The 25,528-nt window shown below is 44.2% G+C and overlaps 1 protein-coding gene across 3 annotated transcripts in view; it reads right to left on the bottom strand.

The window, feature by feature from the left end:
* Positions 1-19,354, bottom strand: part of LOC119225170 (transducin-like enhancer protein 4) — a 29,379-nt gene extending 10,025 nt beyond the window's left edge. Inside the window, exons 1-8 of one of the 3 annotated variants that reach the window (XM_037482861.2) lie at positions 18,684-19,354; positions 18,223-18,308; positions 16,699-16,762; positions 16,526-16,570; positions 7,357-7,419; positions 4,965-5,039; positions 2,535-2,739; positions 1,194-1,210 (exon numbers count right to left, since the gene is read on the bottom strand). In XM_037482861.2, coding sequence (XP_037338758.2) covers positions 1,194-1,210; positions 2,535-2,739; positions 4,965-5,039; positions 7,357-7,419; positions 16,526-16,570; positions 16,699-16,762; positions 18,223-18,308; positions 18,684-18,728 — 600 coding nt within the window. In that variant the 5' untranslated portion in view covers positions 18,729-19,354. The remainder of the gene's footprint in view (positions 1-1,193; positions 1,211-2,534; positions 2,740-4,964; positions 5,040-7,356; positions 7,420-16,525; positions 16,571-16,698; positions 16,763-18,222; positions 18,309-18,683) is intronic. The other 2 variants (XM_037482862.2, XM_037482864.2) reach the window with 2 other exon arrangements.
* Positions 19,355-25,528: the final 6,174 nt, after the last annotated feature.

The following is a 25,528-nucleotide window of genomic DNA, read 5'->3' as shown; positions in this document are numbered from 1 at the left end:
CGTGTGTGTGTGATACACCAACTGGGGGGCAGGAGATAACATATTGAACATTCCTCTCGTCTCCACCTCCTCCAAAACAACAGCGAGCCAGTCTGCTAAACTCATTCACGTGTTTGTGTGTGTGTGTGTGTGTGTGTGTGTGTGTGTGTGTGTGTGTGTGTGTGTGTGTGTGTGTGTGTGTGTGTGTGTGTGTGTGTGTGTGTGTGTGTGTGTTTGAGATAGAGCTCAGGCTGCCGGACTAAAAAACGCTAATCTGTTCATTGGGTATTCAACGAACCAAATGTTTGCCTTGGGGAAATAAAGCTGAGCTTAAGGGACTAATTATGACAAGTGCAGGATGTAATGTTGCTCTGTTGAATGGCCTCCTTCCTTTGCTCCAGAAATCAAATATTTTAAAACAGTTTAGCTCTTTTTTTCTGATTCATTTCACAGTGAATGTGGAATACATAAAGGACCACTGCATGAAAGGGAGCTAATTCTCAAATTTGAATTATGACATCCGAATCGCAATCAATTAATGCTAGTGGATTCCCGTTCAATAATATTTGTGGTGAGCCACGTTTCAATGTTTTCAATAGAATACATTCCTCCTCCCTCCTCCTCCTGCAGGCGGTTATCAGCAGGAGGAGTATTACTGATGTTCTTCATTCATAGAAACTTTCCAGTGAGATTGACTCACAATTGACAATTGAGATGACTTTTATATGTTACTGTGTTTATATGTTTTATATGTTATATGTAATCATATCTATATTTGTTTGAAATATAAAGGTATTATAATCCTGTTCTCAATGTTATTTTTAAATTACTAAATTATAAAGCAAAAAAAAACAAACTATAAAAGTCGATAAAGAAACGAACCAATATGGAATTCAGAGTCTAGCTTATATTAATCCAGTAATTGAGTAGAAGTTTTGATGAAATTCAAACAACACCGATCCCTTTTGTTACAAAGCTGTATCATGTATCAGCCTCTCTTCATGTTCTTTGATATCAAATATTAGTCCTCAACTACTGACAGGCATGTTACAAATGCAGATAAATGAAGCAGTCTGGTGGGGAATGTTGATGCTGGGGACAAGAAACGGTGTCTCCTGATTAAAAAAAACAAAAATAAAACTAACAACAAAACCATCAACAAAAAAGAAATCTGAAAAGTCAGTTTGTAAGAGAGAGTGAAAGGAAGGACTTACCTTGAGCGAGTCTCTGTCTGAGGAGGCGGATGACAGGAGACAGAAGAATAAAGACTAATTAAGGCATTTCATGTTTTAGTGAGGAGCGCAATGATGACGGGCATCAATAATGCCAGTTAAGAGGTAGAAGCACAATACTATTCCTGTCTGCAGCATGATTTGCCAAAATGACTAACGCTTGTCACAACAAAAAGGGGGTTTCAGCATGAAATAGAACAATTCCAGGAGGCTGGCGGCGGTTCCATTCTCTATATTCACTGGAACTCAGCTAGAGGGGTCGACCCTTCACCCGCCTCTCCTCCATGGAGCCTCAGGCCATCGCTTCAGATGGTCCCCATGATCATGTGGATTTGGATCTGGAGCTCGTCGTGGCGGTGGTTGGAACAGAGAGGTTGGAATGTCTACACATGCTGCTCTAGCTTTTTAATGATTGTCACAGTGGAGGGGTTGTATTATTATTATTATTATTATTATTATTGAGTGTGCTTATGATTGAGGTAAGAATGCCCTGCCGCTACAAGGCAAGGATAAAACAAACTAAATAAATAAATAAACTCATGCTCATGCTGCTGCAAAGTAATTAAGAGCCGGCCCACATTGTCTCCATCGTGCGCGCACACACACACACACACACACACACACATGCTTTCTGAGCGCTGTAATTGCAATGCTCAAGCTCAAAGTCGGCTCGCAGAGGATTCAGCGGGGTTCTGCGTGTACCGAGGAGAAAGAGGCATCACGGCTGCTTGTGTAGCGCTCCTTATTGGACCAATTAGAATGCCGCAATGACTAATCAGTTCCTCTCTTCATTTAGATTACTAACAATTAAGCCAGTGGTATAAATCCATAACATTGAATACTCCAGACATGTCAATTAGTTTAATGAAACAAAAGCTAAAAGCTTCAGTGTTTCTGTTTATCAAAACGCATTCAGTATCTGCACAAGTTGATGCAATATTTTTTTTTTAATATGAACACGTTATATTTAAAAAAACAAACAGATAAACCAAAACTAAATAGAACTTTAGTCTACTATATGGACTTATATGAAGATGTGTAATCAGTCAGAGTGTGTGTGTAAGAGAGACACTGTAAGATTTACAGCAATCTAATTGAATTATTTGAATAATAATTCAATTAGATTAAATTCGATTAGATATTCTCCTTCCTTCCCAGTTACAACGGTAAAGCAAAATTAAATGTAATATTTTAATTGTAAAATGGAAGAGGAAGTAACCAAATATAAACTTTGACACATAAAGAAGCCTGAACCGTTTTGCTTGAACTTGCAGCCGACATAAAAAGGACACACACACACACACACAGCAGGGCGGGCCTTACCTCTCGGGTGTTCGCCGCCGTTGTCAAGGAGCTTCCTCTCGTCTTTGAGCGGCAGTTGGTGGCTCAGGGCGGAGGACAGGGCCAGGAGGCTGGCGGTGGTGCCGGCCCCGGGGACCAGGGGGGGCTGGAGGCCCGCCGGGTGAGGCGTGAGTGGGACGGGGATGGCGTGGCCGTGGGAGAGGTGCTGAGCCTGGAGCTGCTGCTGCTGAACCGCACACAGAAGCGATGGGTTAGTGTGACAATTTGCGTGCCAGAAGAAGAAAGAAGGTATGTAGCGTTGGAGGAAACACACCTCTCTCAAATCGGTGGCAGAATTAATTTTTACATTTTACATTCAGTCATGCTTATAACTTTATGACAATGAATAACCCACAACAATCTCTCACAGGGTAAAACACCACGACACAACAACTTGTGACACATAAACAATTTGTAACACTAATAATTGTACATTTATAAAAAAACTATCCCGCCGAACTGCATGCTGGGTACAGGCAACAAGAAGTAACTCTGTTGTTACATGAAAACATGGAAACAGTGAGAATCCCTTTAATTTATTAAAACAACACAGGATTGGTGCAAGAGGAATATTACATAACTTCTCAGTGCTCTGGTGAACGAACTTGTGAACTTGTCAATAATCACCTTTTGCTGAAAAACTCCAGAGAATTTGAAGCATTAAATTCTCTTTGACTGGTAATAACCACAGAAATCTTTTTAGGCTTCTCGCTTCGTGGTTTTGGTACTTGTTCTATTTTCACAGGGTTATACACCAATACTATACAGTAGTTTTTCCAAATAAACTTTTATCTCAGGGAAAGGCAGGGTTAAGGGTTTAGGAAAAAAGCCTGGTTTAACTCAACTGCTTTACCACTCGCCTGTTTTGGGGCCTCTGGTCTGAAAAAGGGGAGTATACCTGTGAGTGTGTACTGATGTGAAATATCAGGATATAGGTCAGGGTTAAGAAATAAATGAATATGGCACACAAATATTATTTTCAATTTCCAGAATGGCCTGAAAAATCCATCCCTAACAGGGTACCAAGCCTTATAAAACATGGAGATACCAGGCAAAACACACATCCGAGTCATAGCCCAGTGTGTCCACAGTAATCCTGGAAAGTTTTACTATAATAGAGTGAAGCCGAACTCCTCCAAAAAGGCATTACTGGATCTTCTGGCTTTCGGCTCTGGTCCGATTTGCACGTTTATTTTTAATCGTCAGAGCCTTTTGGATCCCTGAGCTACTCAGATCCAACCACTCGACAGTGACCCCCCCCCCCAACGCATTTATGATTAATATGATTCCAGTAGTCACTTCGGCAAGGTTTTTCTGAGATCAATGTTACGGATGTCGCCATATTCAGCGTTTAATGCGATTTGCTGCCCCGTTTCTTTTGTTGTCACCATTAGGTGTACATATGCATCCTTTATGCATCATTTATGGTCCATTTCAATAAGATATAATCTAACTGTGTTAGAACTTGTTGGGGTTGTGTTTATAGCATTTTCAAACGGATGAGTTGAGATCTTAGCCAAGACTCTAATGTTTTGAACAGTGTGAAGCGTTATTATATTTGTTTGTGATGAGTATTGTGTCGAATCGTCAAACACAAACAGAGGTTCTTTGTTTGATTAATCCTCCCATCCTGTGGACTGTGGATAATTTGTATGTGTGTAAGACATGGACGTGGTCACCATGACGTCACCCACTCGATTGTGCAATGTAGTTTTGGAAGTTTTCGGCCGTCTTGTCTTTTTTGGGACCAATTAACAGATTACTATTTTTGGAACATGGAGGAGTGACAGAAATGACATATACAGTATGTCTCTGGTAGCGGCAATGACAGGAAGCCCGCCCTAAAGCATCCATTGCTTTGTGGTCGGTTTGACTCTAAATGGAACATAATTCCCTAAATGGGCATAATGTTGTATTGAAAGGGAAGTAAATCAAGAGAGTAGTAGAGGCATTTCCTCACAGACTTTAATACAAACAGCAAGGTGTCGCCCCCTGACTGTCAATAGAGAGAATACAATCATTAAGACCCTTTTACTCCTCCTTCCTGTGACAATGCGGTAAATTACGCATTGCCAGTGAGGACAGTTTGTAAAAGCTGATCCAGGAATATATCTAAATCTCGATGAAGCTGACAAATATTTGGTGACCAAATAAAGTAGAAATATGTAAAATAGGAGGAAAAAAAGCTTCCTCATCACTATTGTTACAAATAAGTGGTGCAGTCAGCACTTAGTTTGTTCTCATCTTAAGACTCATCTCTGTAGAACCTGTATCTCTGTTAGATCCGTCTGATCCGTACAGCTTTTCCTATTACAGCGTGTGCATGTGTGTGTGTGTGTGTGTGTGTGTGTGTGTGTGTGTGTGTGTGTGTGTGTGTGTGTGTGTGTGTGTGTGTGTGCGCAATACACCCACTCCTATGATGGCGTTGAGTTCAGCCATGGTGACCTGCTTGGCCCGCTCCACCGCCTGCACCACCTGTTGCTGATGCTGCGAGAGAGACAGACAGGGAAGATCCGAGTGAGACATCGCACTGAGACGGAGAAGAAGACTGGCTGCTGTATTCGGACTCTGAGGTCCTCAAGGGGACGGTTCTGATGATTACGACCTCTACGAGCAACAAGGTTAAAAACAACCTTACTGTGTGTTCGATGAACTGACGAATAAAATGTTTTTGTTTATTAGCTGGTCAAGTGTGACTTTTCCAGGTCATTTTCCGTCTTCAGGGAGCAGAATCTGAAAAAGTCCAAGACGAACTGATACGAACATTCGGATACAAACTCTCATGACATCCCACATAGAAACCAAATGCGTGAGCGTTCAACAACGCATGTGTCAGAATTGACGCGCCGGGTAGCTTGACATCCGTCAGTTCCTTCAAAAGCAAACGCCATAACTACACGTTCCATGCAGCTCGCCTGGAGGTTGTCTGAGCGGCGTGGTTCATTTAAAAAACCTCATGGGGAGAAAACAGCCACACTTGTGGAGACGCAGACACATCCCCACAAGCGGAGACAGACGGGCTATGAGGGCAAAGTCATCCAAAGGGTACGGATCCAGACGGTGAGGGAGGGAAGCCAAGATTCAGTCGGGGGAAGTGCTAAACATCAAAGCAGGGCAGAGAAGAAAGAGCTTATCCGCCGTGGAAATGAAGCCGACCGCCGGGTTCAGCTTCACCTCAGCACGAGCAGTCTGACCCTCTGAACGCGCCTCGCACACATGAAAAGACCCACTGCTCTGGTGGATATTGGGCTCTAAAGCAAAATGATCAATGATCCTTATAATTACAGACACCTGCTATTCAATAACAAACAATTTACTTTGGCATTTCAACCAGATCAGATGCTTAAGATTTAATCCAATTATTCATGTTACGGCGAGACGCGATACTCGATGGAGCGACCGGCTATTTGCAACAGTTGAGGGAGATGATGCAAAAAGCAAATCTAGAATTCACACTTTACATTCATGTCTGACTCACTGCTGTGTGTGAAAATGTCATCACTAGCATGTGACTTCTAGTTATGGCCCAGCAAGTGGTTTTGCAAATCACCTGTCACCTTTGACTATCCAATTCTACTCATCATTTACTCGTCCAAGTGGACGGTTTGTGCCAAAATTGAAGAAATTCCCTCGAACTGCTCCTGAAATATTGCGTTTTGACCTTGCCCTTTGATGACCGTATTCGGATTTGTGCCGAATTTACAGAAGTTCGCTCGAGGCAAAGATGAAGATCACCTGACGCTAAACATCAGCGGTTCTCTGTGATCAAGATACACAGTGAAATATGAATTAGATCCCTTCAGGAATTGGCTAGTAACTGTCACATCTAATAAAGGAATCAAAGTCATCACATCAGTACTGCTAAATTGTGTTGAATATCAAAGCTGGGGTCGTTCTAAATAAAATACTAAAACACTGCTTTTTTACAAATAAATGACTCAATTACTGTCTAGTAAAAGGAAATAGAGTTGCACTGACACCTATATTGTCTATGGCTGACTATAGTAGCTTGATTGGGCCAATCTGGGAAACTGAAAACTATTATTGCAATAAATAACAACTCAGTACATTCATACCTATCTAATAATTTATTCTAAACATATTTTGCTTCAAGGAAATAAGGATACATTTTGCATCAAGGAACAACATCGGTCATATTGACTGATCAATAATAACGATTCTGCAGACGAGTTGTGCACGTTTGAAAGAAACAAAGCGGTAAAAAGCCTCCCCTCGTGGGCCTCGGGCCGTGGAGCCGCACCGCCGTCTAATGCCATTATTCCTAATCCACCCTAAACCCTCCTAAACCATAGCTAATCTGGAGGAGAGGTTTTTGGAGTCCACATTTGCTTCTTCCTACGGTTCCCACCCCTCAACACACACACACACACACACACTTTCAACTCCTCCAGAGACAGGATTTACCAGCTAAACAAACACGCCTAAAGGTTCCATAATAAACACACTGTGTGAAACACAACTCCTACTCCCACCACCTGTTTATTTGATGTGCATGCAGGTGGACTCACACAGACACACACACACTAAACACACACACGCAGGCTCCTGCATATGTTAGTGGGAGACATTTAATAAATTCAGAGCATATCTGCCTATCCCGAGCAGAAGGGATTAGCCGAGGATAATCTGTGTGTGAGTGTGAGTGTGTGTGTGTCCATATCTGTCTGTTTGTCCTCCCAATTCACCGCACACTTTTCGGTCCTATCTGTTTCCAGTTGCTCTGCCTCTCACCCACCACGTCTTACATCACAGCAATGGGTGTGTTTTTTTTATTCGGTCTTACCTCCTGAGAGAGGAAGGGGATGACTTGGGCACAGATCGCATTCAGCCGCTTGACAATCTCCGCCTGCAAGACAGAGAGGTGGGCGCAGATAACGCACAAAGTCTTTAAAATTCACAGAAGGGCCGAAGAGTTGGAGGCTTCCTCCTCAGACGACCTAAAAAATATGCTCAATTCAAGACAAGTGCAGCGCATGTTAAATTAAAGTGACGCCCACCCGTGGAACATGAGTCATTGGATGCATTCTCAGTTGTTGAGCTGTAAGAAACGGAAATGTTCTTGATATGTTTGTAAGACCTCAAGCATGCGCACAATGACTTTAATGATTAACATTCAATGTGGACTTGTCTCTGCATGTTAGTTGAAAAAACTCCATGGGGTCCCTTTTAAAGGTTATGATTAAGAAAAAGGCTTTTAAAACACTTATAGATCACATGCTCCTTTTTAAGAATATATTCCCCCAAAATATAATACCATGTAGCGACCGGTTCCAACAATTAATGTCATGACAATCATCAATTAATCATTCAATTAACAGAAAAATGAGTTCAAACATGAATTAATGTATGGGCTTATCTGTTGTCTTCGTCTACAACTTGCACATTAAACTGAAATATTTGAGGCAAAAACGATTTTAGCATCAACCATTCACCTTCAAGGCAGAAAACTTTATTCATCTTTTCAACCTCAACAGAGACAACAAAGACCGGATCCTCTCCTTCCATTCTTACTATTCATAATAATATTATTATAATGAAATAACATTCCATGGTGGCTTCATTGTGCCCATTTTCCAGGCTACTCACGTTGAAGAAGCTAAAGGCACTCTAATGAACAGTTAACTGGCTATTTCAATGACAAAACGGGAACTGATACTATGAGCGATGGCCATGAAAAAAGCAAAACCGCTAGAAACAAACTTCATCTGCAGAGGAATACAAGATAAGAAAGATCAAAGTGCCACCCACACTGTGCCTTTTTTTAAAGATGATCTCTGACAAGTGCAGTCGGTGCCCAGGCAGCACAGTAATGAGACGCTTCTGTACCAATGTCACCAAAAACCCAAGAAACAAATGTCACAAAGAGAGACAGAGCGCCCTAAGACCTTATTATTGAATGGTAGAAGTAAAGCAGAGAGGTCTGACCACAGTGAACTGCTCTAAACCTGGTTGGTTACGTGTTGACCAGCGAGTGAGTTAGTCACACAATTCAGGTTGAAGGCAAAAAAACCTGAATAAATACTTCATTTATTGCTTTAACAAGTCAATGATTTTTTTTTATTCATTATTAACCAAACACAAATGCCAAATAGTGGTTTGGCCAACCACATCTGTGGCTTTCTCAATCAGATCAGATATTGTGACTGATTTTTTCAGATATTTTAAATAATTTGATTGCAAACTCAACCACCAACCATGATGACTAAGACCACTTCTTATTTTCAGACTATTGTGTGTTATGCTCGTAGCGGCTAGAGCTAGCCTCAAGACCAGCGGTCATCTCCTTTTCTAACTTCACAGAGACAGATTTCTTTCATTTCCATAATTGGAATCTTCAAACCCAACCAAGTCTGACTCAACTGAAATCACTTGAGGACATTTATCAGACTCCCTCTGGATGAATACGTTTCAATAAAATGTCTTTCTATTCAGCAAGGGGGGCAAAAAAATCACTGTAATGAGACAATTTTCAAATTTGAAAATAAAAACACAGGATTTCGTCACCTTGAGAGATTTTGGAGGAAAATGATGTCCTTGAAATATGACATTTTCGTCATTTTAATCAGAATAAGAAAGAATTACTGCTGAAAAAGTCCCTCTAATTCAAACACGATGTCAAGGCCTTGTTCCACGTCTACGACCTTGACAGTGGCGATCTCAGGTATCGGTAGAAACAGAAGCCACCCTGGAGGCCACAAGAGCAAACCTTCAGACACGCACACACACCGATACAAGCCCGTGATAATCTGTGCGAGGAAGGTTATGGCAGCGAGGCGCACATAAACACCAGCGCGCTCACGAGCAGCAACACACATGCTCTGTATTCATCAGATGGTTTTACGCAACCCGAGGGGCAGCTTTTAAAGATTATACAGCTCTCTCTCTCTCTCTCTCTCTCCACATCAGGTGAGATTTATTTTTTTACAGGAAATTGCCTGATCTACTGTCCCAACGGGAGTGATAGCAGTGCAACTCAAATCCAAACACAAACACAGGGAAAAAAGAACCACATACTAAACGGCACAAAGAGAGGAGTGTTTGATTTGTTAGAATAAATATGTACGACGTATATATAACAGAAAGTCAAGATAAGGTGACCTGCAAGCATGCTCAGAGAACTCTCCCGCGCTCCAGATTTTACAAATCATTTTACTTCCAAAAGCGGATAGCAGCATTTTCACTATAGTGATAGTGAACACTCTGACTTGACTATTGAAAATCCATCGGCAAAGCCAAAACAACAGGATGCAAACAGTGCTGCAACTACCGCTAGCCACAGGATGAAAGTCTGAACAAACAAGTCCAAAACAGGGAGCCGGTCAGGAAAAGCAACAAAGAAGCAGCAGGAACAGATCAGGTTTGGAGGGCCAGGAAAGCTGTAAGCACCATTGACAATCTCACGGGGAGTGAGTGGAAATTGGCATGTTCCAAGTTGTCAGGTTGCAGGATACTGCAGAGCTGATGAGGCAAAGTGGAGACAGGGGAGGAGGTGGGCGGGGGGGGGGGGGGGTATTATTGTGGGGCAAGAGGGAGTGGCTGGAAGTGGAGGTAAGGTGACAGGGATGGGAAATGGGTACAGAAAGGGTGATGGTAAGTGGGCCAGAGGAGACAGGAATGAAGCTTGAAGGAAAGAGAGGCCAAATGGGAAAGTAGAAACTTCTGAGGAAGACACCACAAGACGAGATACGGGACAGACCCACCAGTTGTGTCTGCAACAACCACTGTTGTATTGGGTCATACGTTGTCTATTTGAATTAATGCAACCCACAATCCAGACCAGTGTTTCCCCTAACATTATACCAAGCGGCACCCCCGCCCCCCCAAAAAGTCTTGAAGGTTTTATGTTTTACACATCACATGACACAACAGAAGTAATTGAACCTCATTTTACGGTTACTTTCCCTATAGGTCTATATCTCTTTCTTTTAACTTTAAAAAGTTTGAACTTTTAACTTAGCACACTTCCACCAGCCGACAGTCCGTTCGCCCGCCCCCCCCCCAAAGCTGCAAACCAAGGGGAAACACTTTAGACACTAATGGAACGAAAGGTGTAGTAAAATAAACTCCATTCAACTCCAAACCGAGACGTATGCAGGTTTTGAATAAGACATCGAACCAAACCAGAGCGTCTGCCTGCGTAGCAGCGGCTGAATGGCGGCAAGGTGCTCAGCCGCGTGCGCACTGCTAGACGCATCAAGCGTTGAAACACTGAGTCTGCAAAAGGTTTAATGTCCCCATTGTACCTAGGCAATCGACAGAAAGCGGTCGAGAGGTACAGTGTGTGTACTGCTACTTCTGTTAAGTATGTTATTTTGAAAGGTATGGATCTGCAAGAACTGGAAGCAATAGGTGTGGGCTGTTTCTACAGGAACTAAAGACTGCGTTGAGTGGATTGTTGAGAGGAAATCTCCGAGCCTTGAAGGGATCAGACTCAAAGTAATTCTGCACCTCGGGGACCTCCTTCGGCCAGCACTACATTAAGCTCCATCAATGTTCTGTCACTCGACTAATCAATAAATCATTCCTGGGAGTACACTGGAGATCTCCATGACACCAGCTTTCAGGTAGAACATTTATAAGTACCTGAAGTTAAGAAGTTTACAAAGTGATTCCAGCTGCAGTGTATTAGTGTAATTTTGGATTAGTACTTGGTATAGATCAGCAGAAAGTCTGATTTGTTTCTCTTTGCAGAGACAAAAGTCCTGTGCTCAGCACTGATTAAGTTTTTACCATTTAGACTAGAAGATTAGTGACAGCCAAACCAAATATAATAGCAGAAGCCTCTTCTGGCATTCCCAAAGATTTGAGGGGGAATTCCCTCAATAGTTCCACCAACACCATTCATTCTTTCAATATTCAAGCTTCACAATTCAACTATTTGCCAGGACATTTTGAGATTTTTAAAGACATCCAAGGCAATTGACATTTTGCAAGACACAGGAAGTAGGGAGCCATCAATTTACCTGTGAAGTACTGCAGCTTCTCCCCCATGCAAACCTAAAACACTGACATTTTCTTTTAATATTTAACGTTTATCCAGGGAAGACTTGCTGTGCACACATGCCCTTTTACAGCTTGGTTGGGTGTAATGCACACTGGCTCCCCAGCGGCCAGGACTCCACCGCAGTTGTTGGTTAGTGCATTGCTCAAGGGTACCTTAGTTAGGTGTGTGGAGAGCAAATGGAGGCCATGAACAAAACATTTGCTCCTGAAGTGAATGACTGAAGGAAGCATCTAGCATGAAGAATTAGATGTTCAAGGACACAGTGAATGGATGGCACCATTATCACTATTGATTTTGAAGTATTTGAGGGGGTTGGAGAGGTTTGAGCGAGTCCACCTGCTGCATCATTTTGAAAAACGGCAGAACGTGACAGCTGCGTTAGCGTGGAAACTAGCGATATGGGTCACGGCATTTGATGGATTTACTGTCCATCAGACCACAGATGAGACAAGAATTACTTTGCCAAGAGGAGGCCATCGTCTCCAGAGAGGGAGCGCTGAAACACGCAAACCCTAGTGCCTCCGGGGCAGCGGCCGGCTCTCCTCTCGGCTGTAGTTGGATGTTCTGCCTTTTCTGTAACCACAGTAACTTCAGCATAAAAGTACTTAACAACACCGATTTAACAAGCTACTGTTGGCCAGCTAACCAGGTAGTAGCTACATGAGTAATCTACACACTCTTGTCCCAGGGTAGGGAAGTAAATTGCTTTCTTTCTCAAGATTATATACCATTAACAATGATTCACCGGACGGTGAATACAGATCCCAGTGCTTAAAATCCACAGAAAGGAGAGCAGACTTGTGCTTTGTTTGTAATGCAACACCGTGGTAGCAAATAGGCTCTAAAGTTGACAAAAGTAAAGCTGCAGATCTCCACTAACAACTACAACCAACAGCCTGAACCACCAATCGATTCTTGTTGAAGAGGTGAACCTGAGATGTTGGCACAGAAAAGGAAACAAAAGTGGTGGAGCAGAAAAAGGAAATGGAAATACTTTTTCCCCCGCCAGGCAACACAACCAATTCCAGGTGACATTTTACATCAATGGCAGACCGGTGTGACTGTCGGCCAGAGTGCAGGGGAAGTCATCCGGTTTGGCCAACCACGTCTGTTCATACAGAGGCAAAAGCCCGGCCACTTTTTCTTTTTTTTTAAGTGTCCTGTGGATTGTGTAAACCTGGAGATTTTGTTGTTTTTGTTGTTGTTGTTGTTGTTGTTGTTGTTCTGCAGCTAGCAGGCCTCGACTCTGACCCGAACCTGTCAAACGCCTCGACAGCGGATAAATAACGAGAAACAACTTGGCAGAGAGTCCTCTAAGGTGAGGACTCAAACTCGGGTCGATCCAGGGAGCTTATTGCCAGATTAGAAGACTCGGCGGTCACATAAAGCGGAGAAACCTCGGGGGCAAGATCATTTGCGCTGAATTTATCTTTGAACCTCTCCGTGTGAGTCGCCCAGAGGAACGTTCCTCCGGCTAAAAGAGGAAGGGGGGTGAATCAGCGGGCAGCGTGTGGGTTACATCAAACTCATTTGGCCCCTGGTGATCGGATCAAAAACATGCACCAACTGCCTGACTTATATGGACAGTGACAAGGGCTGTATTTGCTCCTGGATATGCTTTCATTACCTACTTGAGAGCACCTACTTGCCATATTGTAGCTAGCACAGCACAAAATAAGACCTTAGCAATAATCACTTATTCCCAGAGATATTGCACAAAACCCATCAGAGAAAATAATAAAACAACCTAAAATACTCCTAATAGCAAAGAAATTAGATTAGGCAGGAGCCCCGGAGTCAGATTGGGTCAGAAAGAAGATCAGATGTCCATCTCCCCTTTGGAGCATTGTAAGCACCACATCAGCACCACTTTCCACCACCAGCTAATACACCTAATGGAGCCCACCATATAAAGGCTGTATTCCCTTGTGACGTGTGTGTTAGTTAAAGACACAGCCGGATAGGTGGGTCAGACAGGGAGGATTGGACAAAGGGCGCCATGCAGAGTTAGTCCGGCGTGTAAAGGACGCAGTTGCGGGCGTAGCAGATAATGTGCTACATGCTATCAGCAATGTGCTACATCCTATTAACATATTTAGCAGAGGGATACAGAAAGTGGTTGTGGTCTTCTTATCTAACTCTCATCAAACTACAGTCCATCCCCTGGGGACCCTGCTTCGTTCATTCGGACCATTTTTGACCCTGAAAAACGCTCCCAACTCAGCTGTTACACACAGAAAGGATAACCTGATCTGAAGATTATCAAAAATGCTCTATGTGATGGATTTGTATTTGTAAACCATCAGAAAATATATAAATAATCATTTTTTAAATGGTATTTTCTGTCATTTACAAAAGTTGACACCTGTTATGTTCTTCTGAATGCACATTCTGAGACATTACGTGACCAAAATCCTCATCAAAAAAAAACAATGTCCCTCTCCATTGCTTTTTAACAAGTTGTCAGTCCTGGTTGAAAACGCTGCCAGTCTTCTGCATCAAAACGCCTCATTACTCCCTCCTCTCGCCCCCCTCCCTCCCTGTCCCCTCGCTTGTTTTATTTCTTATTCAGCCCCGCTAATTTGCAATTGATTAGCTGTCCTCTTGGAACTCTCGGACCCCCCCCCCCCCCCCCCGCCTCCCCGTCCTCTCCTCCATCTAGGAGTCAATTTGTCTTTAACGAGGGGCAGCGGGGCCCTCCTGTGTAAATACCACGGGGAAGAGCCGAACAATAAAAAAAAACACATCACTGTGGCCTATTAGCCTCGGAAAAATGCTAAGCAAGCAATATTAACAACCCGCCTCGGCCGCCTCGTCCTCCACTCAACGAGCCAGGCGCGTTGCATCTGCGAAGCGGGTAGAAGAGACTCACATTACTGCTGGTGTAAGGGTCCACAAAACACATCCTGTCCACAAACCTCTCTCTCCCACACACACACACACACACACACACGTCGCTAGGAGAAATAAGGGATCCGCTGTCCAAAACGGCTCCCTGACAGAAATCCTCGGGCACCACAAGGAGCCACCGCCACATTTCACCTCTTTTATGTTTGTTCCCTTTCCCCCAATAACACCCTCCCCCAACACCTACACGCACACAAACACACGGAAGGATTCATAGAGGACACTCCCCATACATCCTCACACAAGTCTGATTAGTGAGCCGCTAAAAGGTTGCATGTGTGCGCGACATTCACACACACTACAGCAGAAGATCCCACAAAGACGAAAACACACACGAGAAAAAGGTTGCCGACAAATTAGCACACAGTACGGGCACGATTACACAAAGGCAGACACACACACACACACACACACAACTAAATAAACAATCATAGTGAGCGTGCACACAAATGCACGCACACGCTACAGTCAGCAAACATGTTGGATATGATGTACATACAGGCTGGTTTACAGATTCCCTGAAACACAGTGAACATACAGTATAGATACACAGACCCACAGGAGCAAAGGCAGAGCATTTATCACACACACACACACACACACACACAGGCACCCGTTCTGGGGATATGAGCACGTAGCTCGTTTAGCCAGCCGTGTAGCCTGGCAGCTCATGTGCAGTTAACACAGACGTTTATGCTAATGACCCACGGCGGTTAAAAAAAAAAAAAAAACCAGGCGAGAGGTAAAGTGAAGGCTCGTTAAAGGCCAAACCCTTGTTCACCACGCTCATATTTTCAGCCCGTATTTCTCATTCAATTTAGCTGATGAAATCATTACACTTGGAATTACTTTTACTGCTTTTTCGGGGGCAAGGGGGGGGGGGGGGGTTACACCGTCATGTAATGAAACACCTGTATTGTATATTTTTTGGGGTGTGCATTTCTTTTCCCCGCATTTAAGTCACAGCAGAGCAAACCATTTTTGTCGAAAAAAGAAGCTTGTTGGATAAATCTGGCCGCCAGAATCTTCCCAAATGCTTTTAACCCTCTGGATACAAAGGAAAAAAAATGCTGTGGGTTGCTCTTTTGACCATGTTATTCCAGGATGGTTTAGGCAGCCAGGAATCACTCACAATATGCCAAATAAGAATACAATATTGTGTATGAAAAGCATAACAGATTTATTACCAAAACTGATATTTGTTATTCATGTTAATACAAAGGGTCCATTCTGGCTACAGTGTGCGTGTTTGGAGAAGGGAACAGAGCAGTTTGATAAAGTAACTAACAGATTACACCAAGAAACTTCCCCGTTTAATGGTTACATTAAGACAATAACTTTTTTCTGAAATATAAAATATGTAAAAGAAGCCTTATCTTATTTTGCAATATTTTGCAAATAGACAAAGAAGTTGAATAAACACTTGAATATGTTGTTTTTTGCCTGAGAGAAGACGGGCTCTTTGTCCACAACGAATCGGCTCCACATGAAGGACAAAGGATCTCTTTTCATCAAATGTTAAGAGACGGTCTTTAGGGGTTCTGCTAAGGCCTTTCTAAAAAGTGTTTCATAAATCCTTTGGGGTTTTTCAAAGATCACCAGTCGGGTACTTTTAGGAAAATCAGATGATCAGCTCTGTAGCCTGTGACACATCACAAGGGAGAACAAGGGTTAACTAAAAGGACTTTTTCAGACCAAAGAAAGGCAAAGAGACCACTATGGGAAGATACAAAAATAAAGATTAACAAAGCAATCATTCTGTGCAGTAGGTTTAAAACCTGGTGGGACATTTGAAACCGGAAAAACTTCAGGTTTGTTTTTATTCCAAACTGCCATCAATGACTGCAGATTGGCCTTTCTAGCAAAGAACCTAGTAGCCCCGGCAGCAATGAATAAATCATCTTCAACTTCACAGACCAGTATAAATATTTTACAGATCAGATCAAATTTAGAAAAATAAAAGGTATCTTTTAGCCATTCCTCTGAAACAGAGGTTTAACTCGGTTTTGTAAAAGCTAAGAAATAAAAGAAGCTTTCTTACCTGCTTGTGCATCTCAATGTTAAGTCCGTACGACATTTCGTAGTACTGAAAAAAAAAAAGATGAAAGGAAGGTTGAGTTGAAAGGTGAAACACAAACGTGTTGCTTTTTTAGAACAAAACTAAAAATACTGATGGGTCCACACACACACACACACACACACACTGAAACTCACCATGACATAGTGTCTCTGCATCTCCGTTTTCTCACTGGCCAGTTTCTCACACTCCAATTTCAGACTGTCGGGCAGAGGGAGAATGGAACGTTTGTGTGAATCAGATGAAGACACTCACACAAAAACGATACCTCATCCGAAAACAAATTGACAAAATATGAGCCGGAAAGTGACTACATCCTGTGGCTTTAAATTCACATTTTGAAACTTAGGGAGTGCAGGAAAAACACTCCAAACAGGCAGAGACACTTACTCAGCAGGGTGCAGTGCAGTAGTTAATGGATCAATTAACGACCACACCAACCTCATCATATATTCTTTACAGTGTGAGCGGATGCCCAAACTGCACCGTCGACAAAAAGGTGACCATGTAGTCAGGATGCATTTTACAACGGTGGTTAGACAGAGGCTTAACTGTTTCTGTTAATGGAAAAACAAAATCGCAACAGCAAGCTTTTACACCTAATTGTTACACACGTGGCACTCGGTGTTGAGTCAGGACGCCGTGGCGCTGCATGCAGAAACTTCACGGAAGAGATTCCAATGTTGATTCTTGATTACTTCGAGGCGAACCTCCGTTGGAGCCTGATGGGCCTGCGTTTCCGACAGTGACCACTGCCCGGCAGGTCGGGCTTGAACTGCGGCGGATTGGACAACCTTCACAAAGGTTTCGTAACTTATAGAGAGAGTGGGAGGCGGGTTTGGATGTTGATCTCCTGTTGGGTGTCTACTTGGAACAGAGAATGTTTTTCATGCCGTCGCGTCCTGACTTTTCAGGGGAATTGTTTGGTCTTACAGTTTGACTTATACACGACTGGTGCAAGGGAGGTCAGCATCACAGAGATGACCCCTTTCCTCATAATCTGGAGGCGTCCCTCCCATGAACTGGGACCATGTCATTGTTTGGCATGTCACAAATGAGGCTCAGGTTTTCACACTCATGTCCTCGAGTCACGTCCCAAGATCCAAACCAAAGTCAAGAAAATGGATTCAAATCAAGAAATCCCACAAAATGAATCCAAATACAAAGCCAAGGCCTGAGTCCAGACTGAAGTCCTTCATTTGGAGTTCAGAGGTAAACAAGCTATATGTTATATATGCTATATGTTCTCCACCAAATAGCATGGGATGTGTACTGTTAGCGTTAATTGATTTGTGACATACTTTGTAACCTTTGGGCTTTAGGGAAAAAGCATTAAGTCATTTCAGTCAGAACACATTAAAGTTTCATTCAAGTCGCAACTCTTTGTATTGGTCTCAATCAAATCTCGAGCCAGCACCTCTTGGTTAATAATATGATCTAGGTCTGGTTTTCATTATGAATTAACCTACTGATTATTTTCTCATTAATCATCTACCATCACAAAAAATGAATAAATGGACTCATTGTTCTCAAATATTCGAATAAATCATAGATCAGATCTACTGTCACTCGCTGGACCCTTTTGGTAACATCTGTATCAGTGTTTTGCTGATGTGCGGGTGGTGCAGGTGTTTCCTTCATGCTCCACGCAGACCTCTCACCTGTGGTACTGGGCTTGCAGGAAGTGGAACTCCTCTTTGATCCGGTCGCAGGACTCGGTGACAGTGAACTTTAGCGGCTGTCCCGGCTGGTGGGGAACCTCACCCCAAAGGCAAAGGGCGCGTGTAGGGGGGGAGGGGGAGGGGAGGGGAGGAGAGAGAGGAAGAACTGAGCCACCAGAGTTCAGTGTCACAACACACAGACAAGACTGTAATGGACAATGGGTCTCCTTACACGTTCGCCCACGCACACGCGTACGCATATACACACGCGCGCGCGCATTCACACAACAAACACGCTCACACACAGCTGCAGCGGTTGACAATGAGTGAAATTGTCCGTGCGAGCGCGCAGTGGCACGGGTTAAAACTTGGATCATAACTGATTACGCGCCAAGCGCGCAGCTGCTAATGCGCGCAGATTTGGATACACCGCTTCGGCCGATGCCCCCCACTGTACTTACCGGATGCCGGGCCGGGGGGTACATCTTGCTCAGATCGCGTATCATTTAAAAGCAGAAAAAGTGGATCCACATAAACACGCGAAACCAAAACGTGTGCGCACGGCTCCCTCTCTGCCCGTGCGTAAACAAAGGATCTGTCAGTGGCCGGTTTGCGTGAGAGTGGAAATATCCTCCGACCTCTGGCCGGCACTCATTCTGTTCCGACAGTGGAGCAAAAGTTAATTCAGAGTAGAGTTGTGTCAGTCCTTTCCAAAATCTCCAGCACGCGATTCTGCGCGCCCAAAGCTGAACGGTTTCCACCTAAACTACCACCAAATCCTCTATTTCCTGTGATTGTATCTATAAAGCACCGACTTTTGACTCATCGTGACGTGGGCTTCATCCACGGCGTGCCGTCGTCACGCGGCGCATCTGTTCATAGCTCCGCAGAAACTGCGTTCATGTTCCACATCACGGCCCGACCGCTCCGTCCTCTGGAGAGCGGCTCCGTCCTCTGGAGCGCGGCTCTGTCCTCTGGAGCTGCGCAGTCCAATCCAGAAGCGACCGGTCGCGCGAGCGCAAATTACATATTCACAACAATTACGGGAGGCCGTGGCGCAACGTCGGGACGTGTAGTTGAATTCTTATAAGTCAATGACGAGCGCTACAGATGTGCGTCCGCTGCGAAGAACTACAAGTTCCCTAACCCCCCCCCCCCCCCCCCAAAAGCCAATGGCATACTGTCTGAGGGAGGAGCGACCATTACAGACGACCAATGGCGACGGATGAGTGCGCACTGAGCTCCATCCTCGCGCCAATCATCAATGTGTGGTCCAATCACCACCAACTGGGTGCAATCCAGGCAGACTCCCCACGTGGGGCCCTCAGTCTGGATGTCACGGGGATTAATCTGCCAACTATCTGTTGATCCGAGTGTTGACTTGTTCTTTTTTACACAAAGGCTGAAGATAGAAGGGTCTAATGTTCTTCTTTTTTAATAGAATCGCAAATTAACAGTTTAACATCAGTTATACGGGTTTCATGCCTGTAGATGATATAAAATCTGATTTACAAAAATTTTAATTAGAATCATGATTAGTACAAAAGTCAGATAGATCAATACTTAGAGGTGCAGTCCATCCCCCTCTTAGCTAAAGCCTATTTTACGGTCTAAATAGTTTCAGTGTGAGTTTGGGGAGATTCCTTTCTATAACGGGACTATGGCGCTCGCTTTGTGCTCCTCAAAGTTACAAAAGTCATTAAATCATTTGTTCAATAAACTCCACAAAATGACATCTATCCAGAAACCATGACTTGGTTATTTTTAGGTGTACTGTCAGTAAAAAGTTCTTCTACAGTGTAGACACACACACACACACACACACACACACAATTCAAATGTGAATTCATTAGGTTCAAAACATTATTATTCATATTTACTTAGAGTACCAGAATACATTATGATGCAAAATTGAGAATATGTCCTATATTCATTATCAGTTTGTATTGATTGATGCATCACTTCAATGTTGCAGCTGGCCGAGTTTATTTATTTTCTATTCAGCTGGTTGGCTCTGGAAGCCCCATCCATCCCATCAGTTAAGTCTAATCTTCTAAAGTAATGAAGTACCCAAATACCCAAATGTATTTGTTTAATGTATTATTTATTGATAACAACAAAACTGCTAAATGACTGAGAAAAAGTTGTCTGATTGTCGAGTATATGGCAGAAAAGGAAAACATATTGGTGGATAATTCAGACTCTCTCTCTCTCTCTCTCTCTCTCTCTCTCTCTCTCTCTCACACACACACACACACACACACACACACACACACACCCATGTGGGTGGATGAAATGACTGCTGGGGTCAGCTGCTTGGCTTAACACACCGTAAATCTGTACGCTACACTAACCAACTGCGTCTTGAAATCTCAATCCTCCTCTGCTGCATCAAGCCTTACATTCCCTCTGTCCTCCTCTGATCTCCTCTGTCCTCCTCTGATCTGCTCTGATCTCCTCTTGCGGCTGACGTTTCCTGCCCGTGTGCCTAAAAGGGCAGGACTTCAGTCGTCGCTTCACCTTTCATTCATTCAAACACCCGCGGGCGTACAAACGGGTATATATACGATATGACACCCCGATCCATCTCAGCCCGTCCGTCCTCTTCTGTCCACCTGTCCTCCATGTTGTCCCTGCCTCTCCCCCCACATACATACACGTGGCGTGTGCACACATAGCCGGCGCCTCAGCCATTCAAATACACACCTCCATCTACCGCACATACAAACTAATATCTCAGGTAAGCACAGGGGCCTAAAGTGACCTGCTGTCGTCTGCGTGAATCCACTAAGGCTCTGAAAAGGTAATATCAAGCCCCCCCCCCCCCCCCCCCCTTCTTATTCGCCCCCTCCAAAGGCTTGAGCTATGATGTGGAGGCGCGGGGAGGAGGACAGGGGGAGGAATAAACAGATTTATTTGCCTGCGCCCCTCTCTGATTATTTTGCCCCTGCCTTTTGTTCCAGACCTTATGAAACCCAAATGTCAAGTGAGGCGAGGGGCTTCATATCGAGGCCTGTCAATCACATCCCTTCGCGCACCTGAAGCCCCGACGCCGGATTATTGGCTTCAACATGAGGGCCGGCCGTCTCCACTGCCAGCCTCAGGCGACGCGGCGGCCAACTTGGTATTTCTTTTTTTTTTTTTTTCTAAAGAGGAACTTCATTTGGCAGCTGATGCCCTGGGAAGATTGCACAGGGGCCGATTTTGAGGGTAACGCAAGCTAGATGTGTGTGTGTGTGTGTGTGTGTGTGTATAGCATGGAAGGCTGGGTGAGTGGCTTATCGGGGCGGAAGGGGATTAAGGGGGGAGCAGGTGGGTTTGACGCGGGCTGAGGTGGGTAAGGGTTATAAGAAGAAAACCCCGGCCTTAACATCAGCTCCTGTACACGTGTCTCTTAATCTTGCTGCAGCCATCTCTGGTTCCAGTCCTGCATCCCCTCTCACACACATATATATATATATGAACACACACATATCTGCTGATCTCTAATATCATATCAGCTGAGCTTTCATATCATACTACCTCCCTATATTACTAACTTTGACATCCATGCAGTGGCATAGTATTTACCCTCTGCTGGGCTTTGAAAGAGAAGTCTACTGAGTGTTGTTTTCCCAAAGAGAACATGCAGGACTTGCTCCCAGGAGGACTGCCGTTCTTGTCCTGGATGAAACCAAAGGTCGTTGTGGTTTTAGTTGTCATTTAAACCTTCGTACTTGGCGGAACTTGAAACTGGTTATGAAGCGGTCGCTGTCCAACACAGACGTTTCTCTAAGATCTGACATGAGAAAACAAGGCCACCAGTGAGACGAGTTCACTCTTAATTCTGGTCACTGGAGCCACCAGGTTGGATTTTGCACACAACGGGTTCACAAGAAAACTCCAGTGGGTGCTGCTTAACGTCTTGAAGTGAGAAGCTCTGACTGGAGGAGGGAAGACATTTACAGTAGTTATTTCACCCCGAACCCAAATCAATGAATGGTCAATGCCAACTGTATGATGTTAAAAGTCATGGGGAGATCATGGTTGTGTTTGATTAAACCCGACTGCAATTGAAACGCTTTCTCCTGCAGGAAAGTGGGATGAGCCCCAGTCGCAGCCCACCCTTACTTTCCACTTCCTTACTGAATGGTTGCGTTATTCTGTAAAACCGCCATTTCAATTTCTAGAAGTGCTGTTATTTTTACCCAAACAATACTCTTTTCTTAAACCTAACTCAATGGTTTTGTTACCTAAACCTAATTTAATGAACGCTTCCTAAATCTGACTAAATGGCTTTGTTGCCTAAGCCTAACTAAGTACTTCATAATCCTTTGCTAAATCTAACTAAGTATTTCACAAACTCAGTTAAACCTAACTGAGCTCTTTCCTCTGAGGTTAAAGCTTGTATTGAAAAGACTTTATGCATGTAGCGGGTGGAAATTGACATGTGTTGCTGGCTTTTGTAATATATCATAGGGTTCTCATACGAACCCTTTGGTAGATGCAAAGGTAAAAGGAGAAATATATGTGTCTAAAATTCGAAAGGAAAGACAAGATAAAAACAGGCGCCTTAATCCTGGAGCCCAATAGACGGGTGACAGACACATGCCCGTCCTCTGCATGTGGAACAATATCCTGTCTGTCGGTGTCTGTGTGTGTCGGGGGTTAAATGTCTAACTAATCACACTTCATTGAGCACAGGTCTGGATAATCTCCTGTCCTGAATGCAGGCTGCGTCCAAATCCCTCATGCTCGCCCCTCTAACACGTCATTAATCCCCGGCGGCAGCCCCTTTGAACAGGGAGCTTGTGAGAAGGGATAACCAGGCCTCCTCAGACTCAGATACGGGCGAGTCAGAGGCGGCTGGATTTGCTGCGCTACCAGCAGGTTAATCCCGCCTCCCCACTGTGTGTGTGTGTGTGTGTGTGTGTGTGTGTGTGTGTGTGTGCCTCTTTATTGGAGACAGTTAAGGATCGGCTCGATCACAGCAGTGACTCGGGAGGAACATCGGCATCTGGTGCTCAAAGTCATCTAGTCCCCCAAAAGGAACATACAGATGTGCTGCCATTTCTTTCTATTAGACTACAAATAGATAAACGCAAATGTTTGTGCTGGTAAAAAAAAAAAAAGAAGAAAGAAAGAGACAGAAACAGATTACAAGCAGGCAAAGATACGGGAAACGGAGCGAGATGTGGCAAAATGAATTAACAGGGATGTGATGACATTGAGAACGATTGAGGAAAGATGGATCCAGGGAATCCACAGGGCCCAAATAGTGCAGCGAGCTAATCATGACATCAGCTTATTGATAGCGTTGTAGCGTTGTTCTTGTAATCTTTGAGATAATATTGATATTATATATACATATAAATATATATGTATATGTTTATATACAGGCCTCAACCTTTTGGTAGGTTTACATTACACCAACAGACACATTGATTTGCTAATCAGATTGTGTCATGAACTGTGTTTGTTGGTATTGCTCGAGTACGCTTCAAAGGTCAAAGTAAAATTTAAATAGTCAAATACTTTTACACCCTTTATACCTGCACCAAAAGGCATTAGTCCTCCTCAATCAGTTTGTAAATGCATGATTTTTTTTTTTTTTATAAACGTAACGCTGGTAAATGTACTTGTTGTTGAGTGTAGTGCTCCTCCTTCACGAGGCGAGAATAACTTCACCTCTTTGCACGCAAAGTCGTTTCCTTTGTCCGCTGTGCAGAAGAGTCTCAGATATGCTGTGGCACTTTTTTTTACATTCTGTCTCCTCTTCAGCCTAAAAGACTAATCAGCCACTCGGCGGGGCTCTGGCAGCTAACCAGGACTAATTCTGCCTCCTGCTGGCTGGTGACACACACTGGGGCGGCACGTGATTGGCTGTTTAGCACTGGGGGGGGCGGTGGGGGCACCTCTGATTTTCTGCTTAGCATATTTTCTCTCCTTCACTTGGATGCCACATGCTCGCCCTTATCCTCTTGCAGCCATCCGTCTCAGCGCTGCGTGTCTTACATTGCGTGTGACAAAGAAAAACACGAAAATACAAAATCCTCAGCACGCTCCCTCCTGTCCTTTCCACCCTCCTTTATTGTCCTCCTTTTCTTCTTCACCTTCTTCTTCACTTCCGCCCGTAGCAGATCACACAGAATGTCACCTCGGCAAACTTCCGCGAGCTAATTAGCTGTTAGCCGTGTTTGTGTTCTTGACTGATGACAGGATCATTTACTCTGGTCTCCAGCTGGCTCTGTTTGTCGGAGGCATCTCATTAGCATGGCAAATTAGCCCCCCCACCCCCCCCTCAGTCGGTGCTCTGTCTCGCCCAATGAGAGGTGAGCGGAATGCAAATCAATCGCGAAGCCTGGGGAATATGGGAAATTGCTAAATTGTGGTGGAGAGGGGAAGGGTGAGAATATTGGGTACATTTTAAAGATTGGCCCAAGATTGAGCCAATCTGGGACGGGTTTGTCACTAGCTTGAGTAGAAATAAACACATTCAAGGACACGGCCTTGCACGTCATTGGTACTAGCTGATCGCTCAATTTGTTTAATTCCCCTAAAAGCTCAGATTTAATCAACAGGGGCTATTTATCAAATTAGTGCAAGGCCACATCAGGTATGGTGACATAATAACGTGAGACAATACATCCATACGTCAGGAAATAAACACGGCTCAGCCTATCAAACAAGCGACCCTCGCAATTCTGCTTAGTGAAACCTCATTTTAGTCATTTCACAGTCTGCCATCAGGGTGGGTTTCTTTTGCCTCTTCATCAACAGCATTCTATCGATCACGTTGCTTTCTCAACGAGACAGCTACGTATTTTAATGGAATTCTGCAAGGAAGCATGGAGGACTCTGTTGTTTCGTCTATTAGTTGTCGGCTTGGGTTGTGGAGGTACATGTGCGTCGTTAGGGGAGGCACGATGTCTCTCTCTCTCTCTCTCTCTCTTCTCTGTGTGTGTTTTACTCCGTCGAGTCAATCTCTGCGAGGCTGCCGCCCGTCTCCTGTTTCGTTTGTCGACAGCTCTGGCGGCGGGGTGGGGAGGCAAGTGGGGACGGGATGGTGCGGGTGGGGTGCAGAGAAGGAGCAGGGAGGGGCGGGAGCAGTAATGTAAGAAAATTGGAGGATTAGACGGCGAGCCCTCTTCCTGTCTGCAGCATCCCCCCCCCTCCTCCTCCCACTCCACCCCCCAACTCTTCCTCCTTCTCATACCTCCATCCAACCTTCAGACACCAATAACACAGCATGACATACAGACGAAAAGCCCCCCCCCCCCCACCACCCCCCCTCAACCTTCCCATGTTATCCTTACCTGATCTGTCA

The sequence above is a fragment of the Pungitius pungitius genome, chromosome 5 (genome assembly GCF_949316345.1).
Source record: "Pungitius pungitius chromosome 5, fPunPun2.1, whole genome shotgun sequence".
Taxonomy (NCBI): Eukaryota; Metazoa; Chordata; class Actinopteri; order Perciformes; family Gasterosteidae; genus Pungitius; species Pungitius pungitius.
The sequence above is the reverse complement of the archived record's forward strand: the minus strand, read 5'-3'. Positions and strand labels throughout refer to the sequence as shown.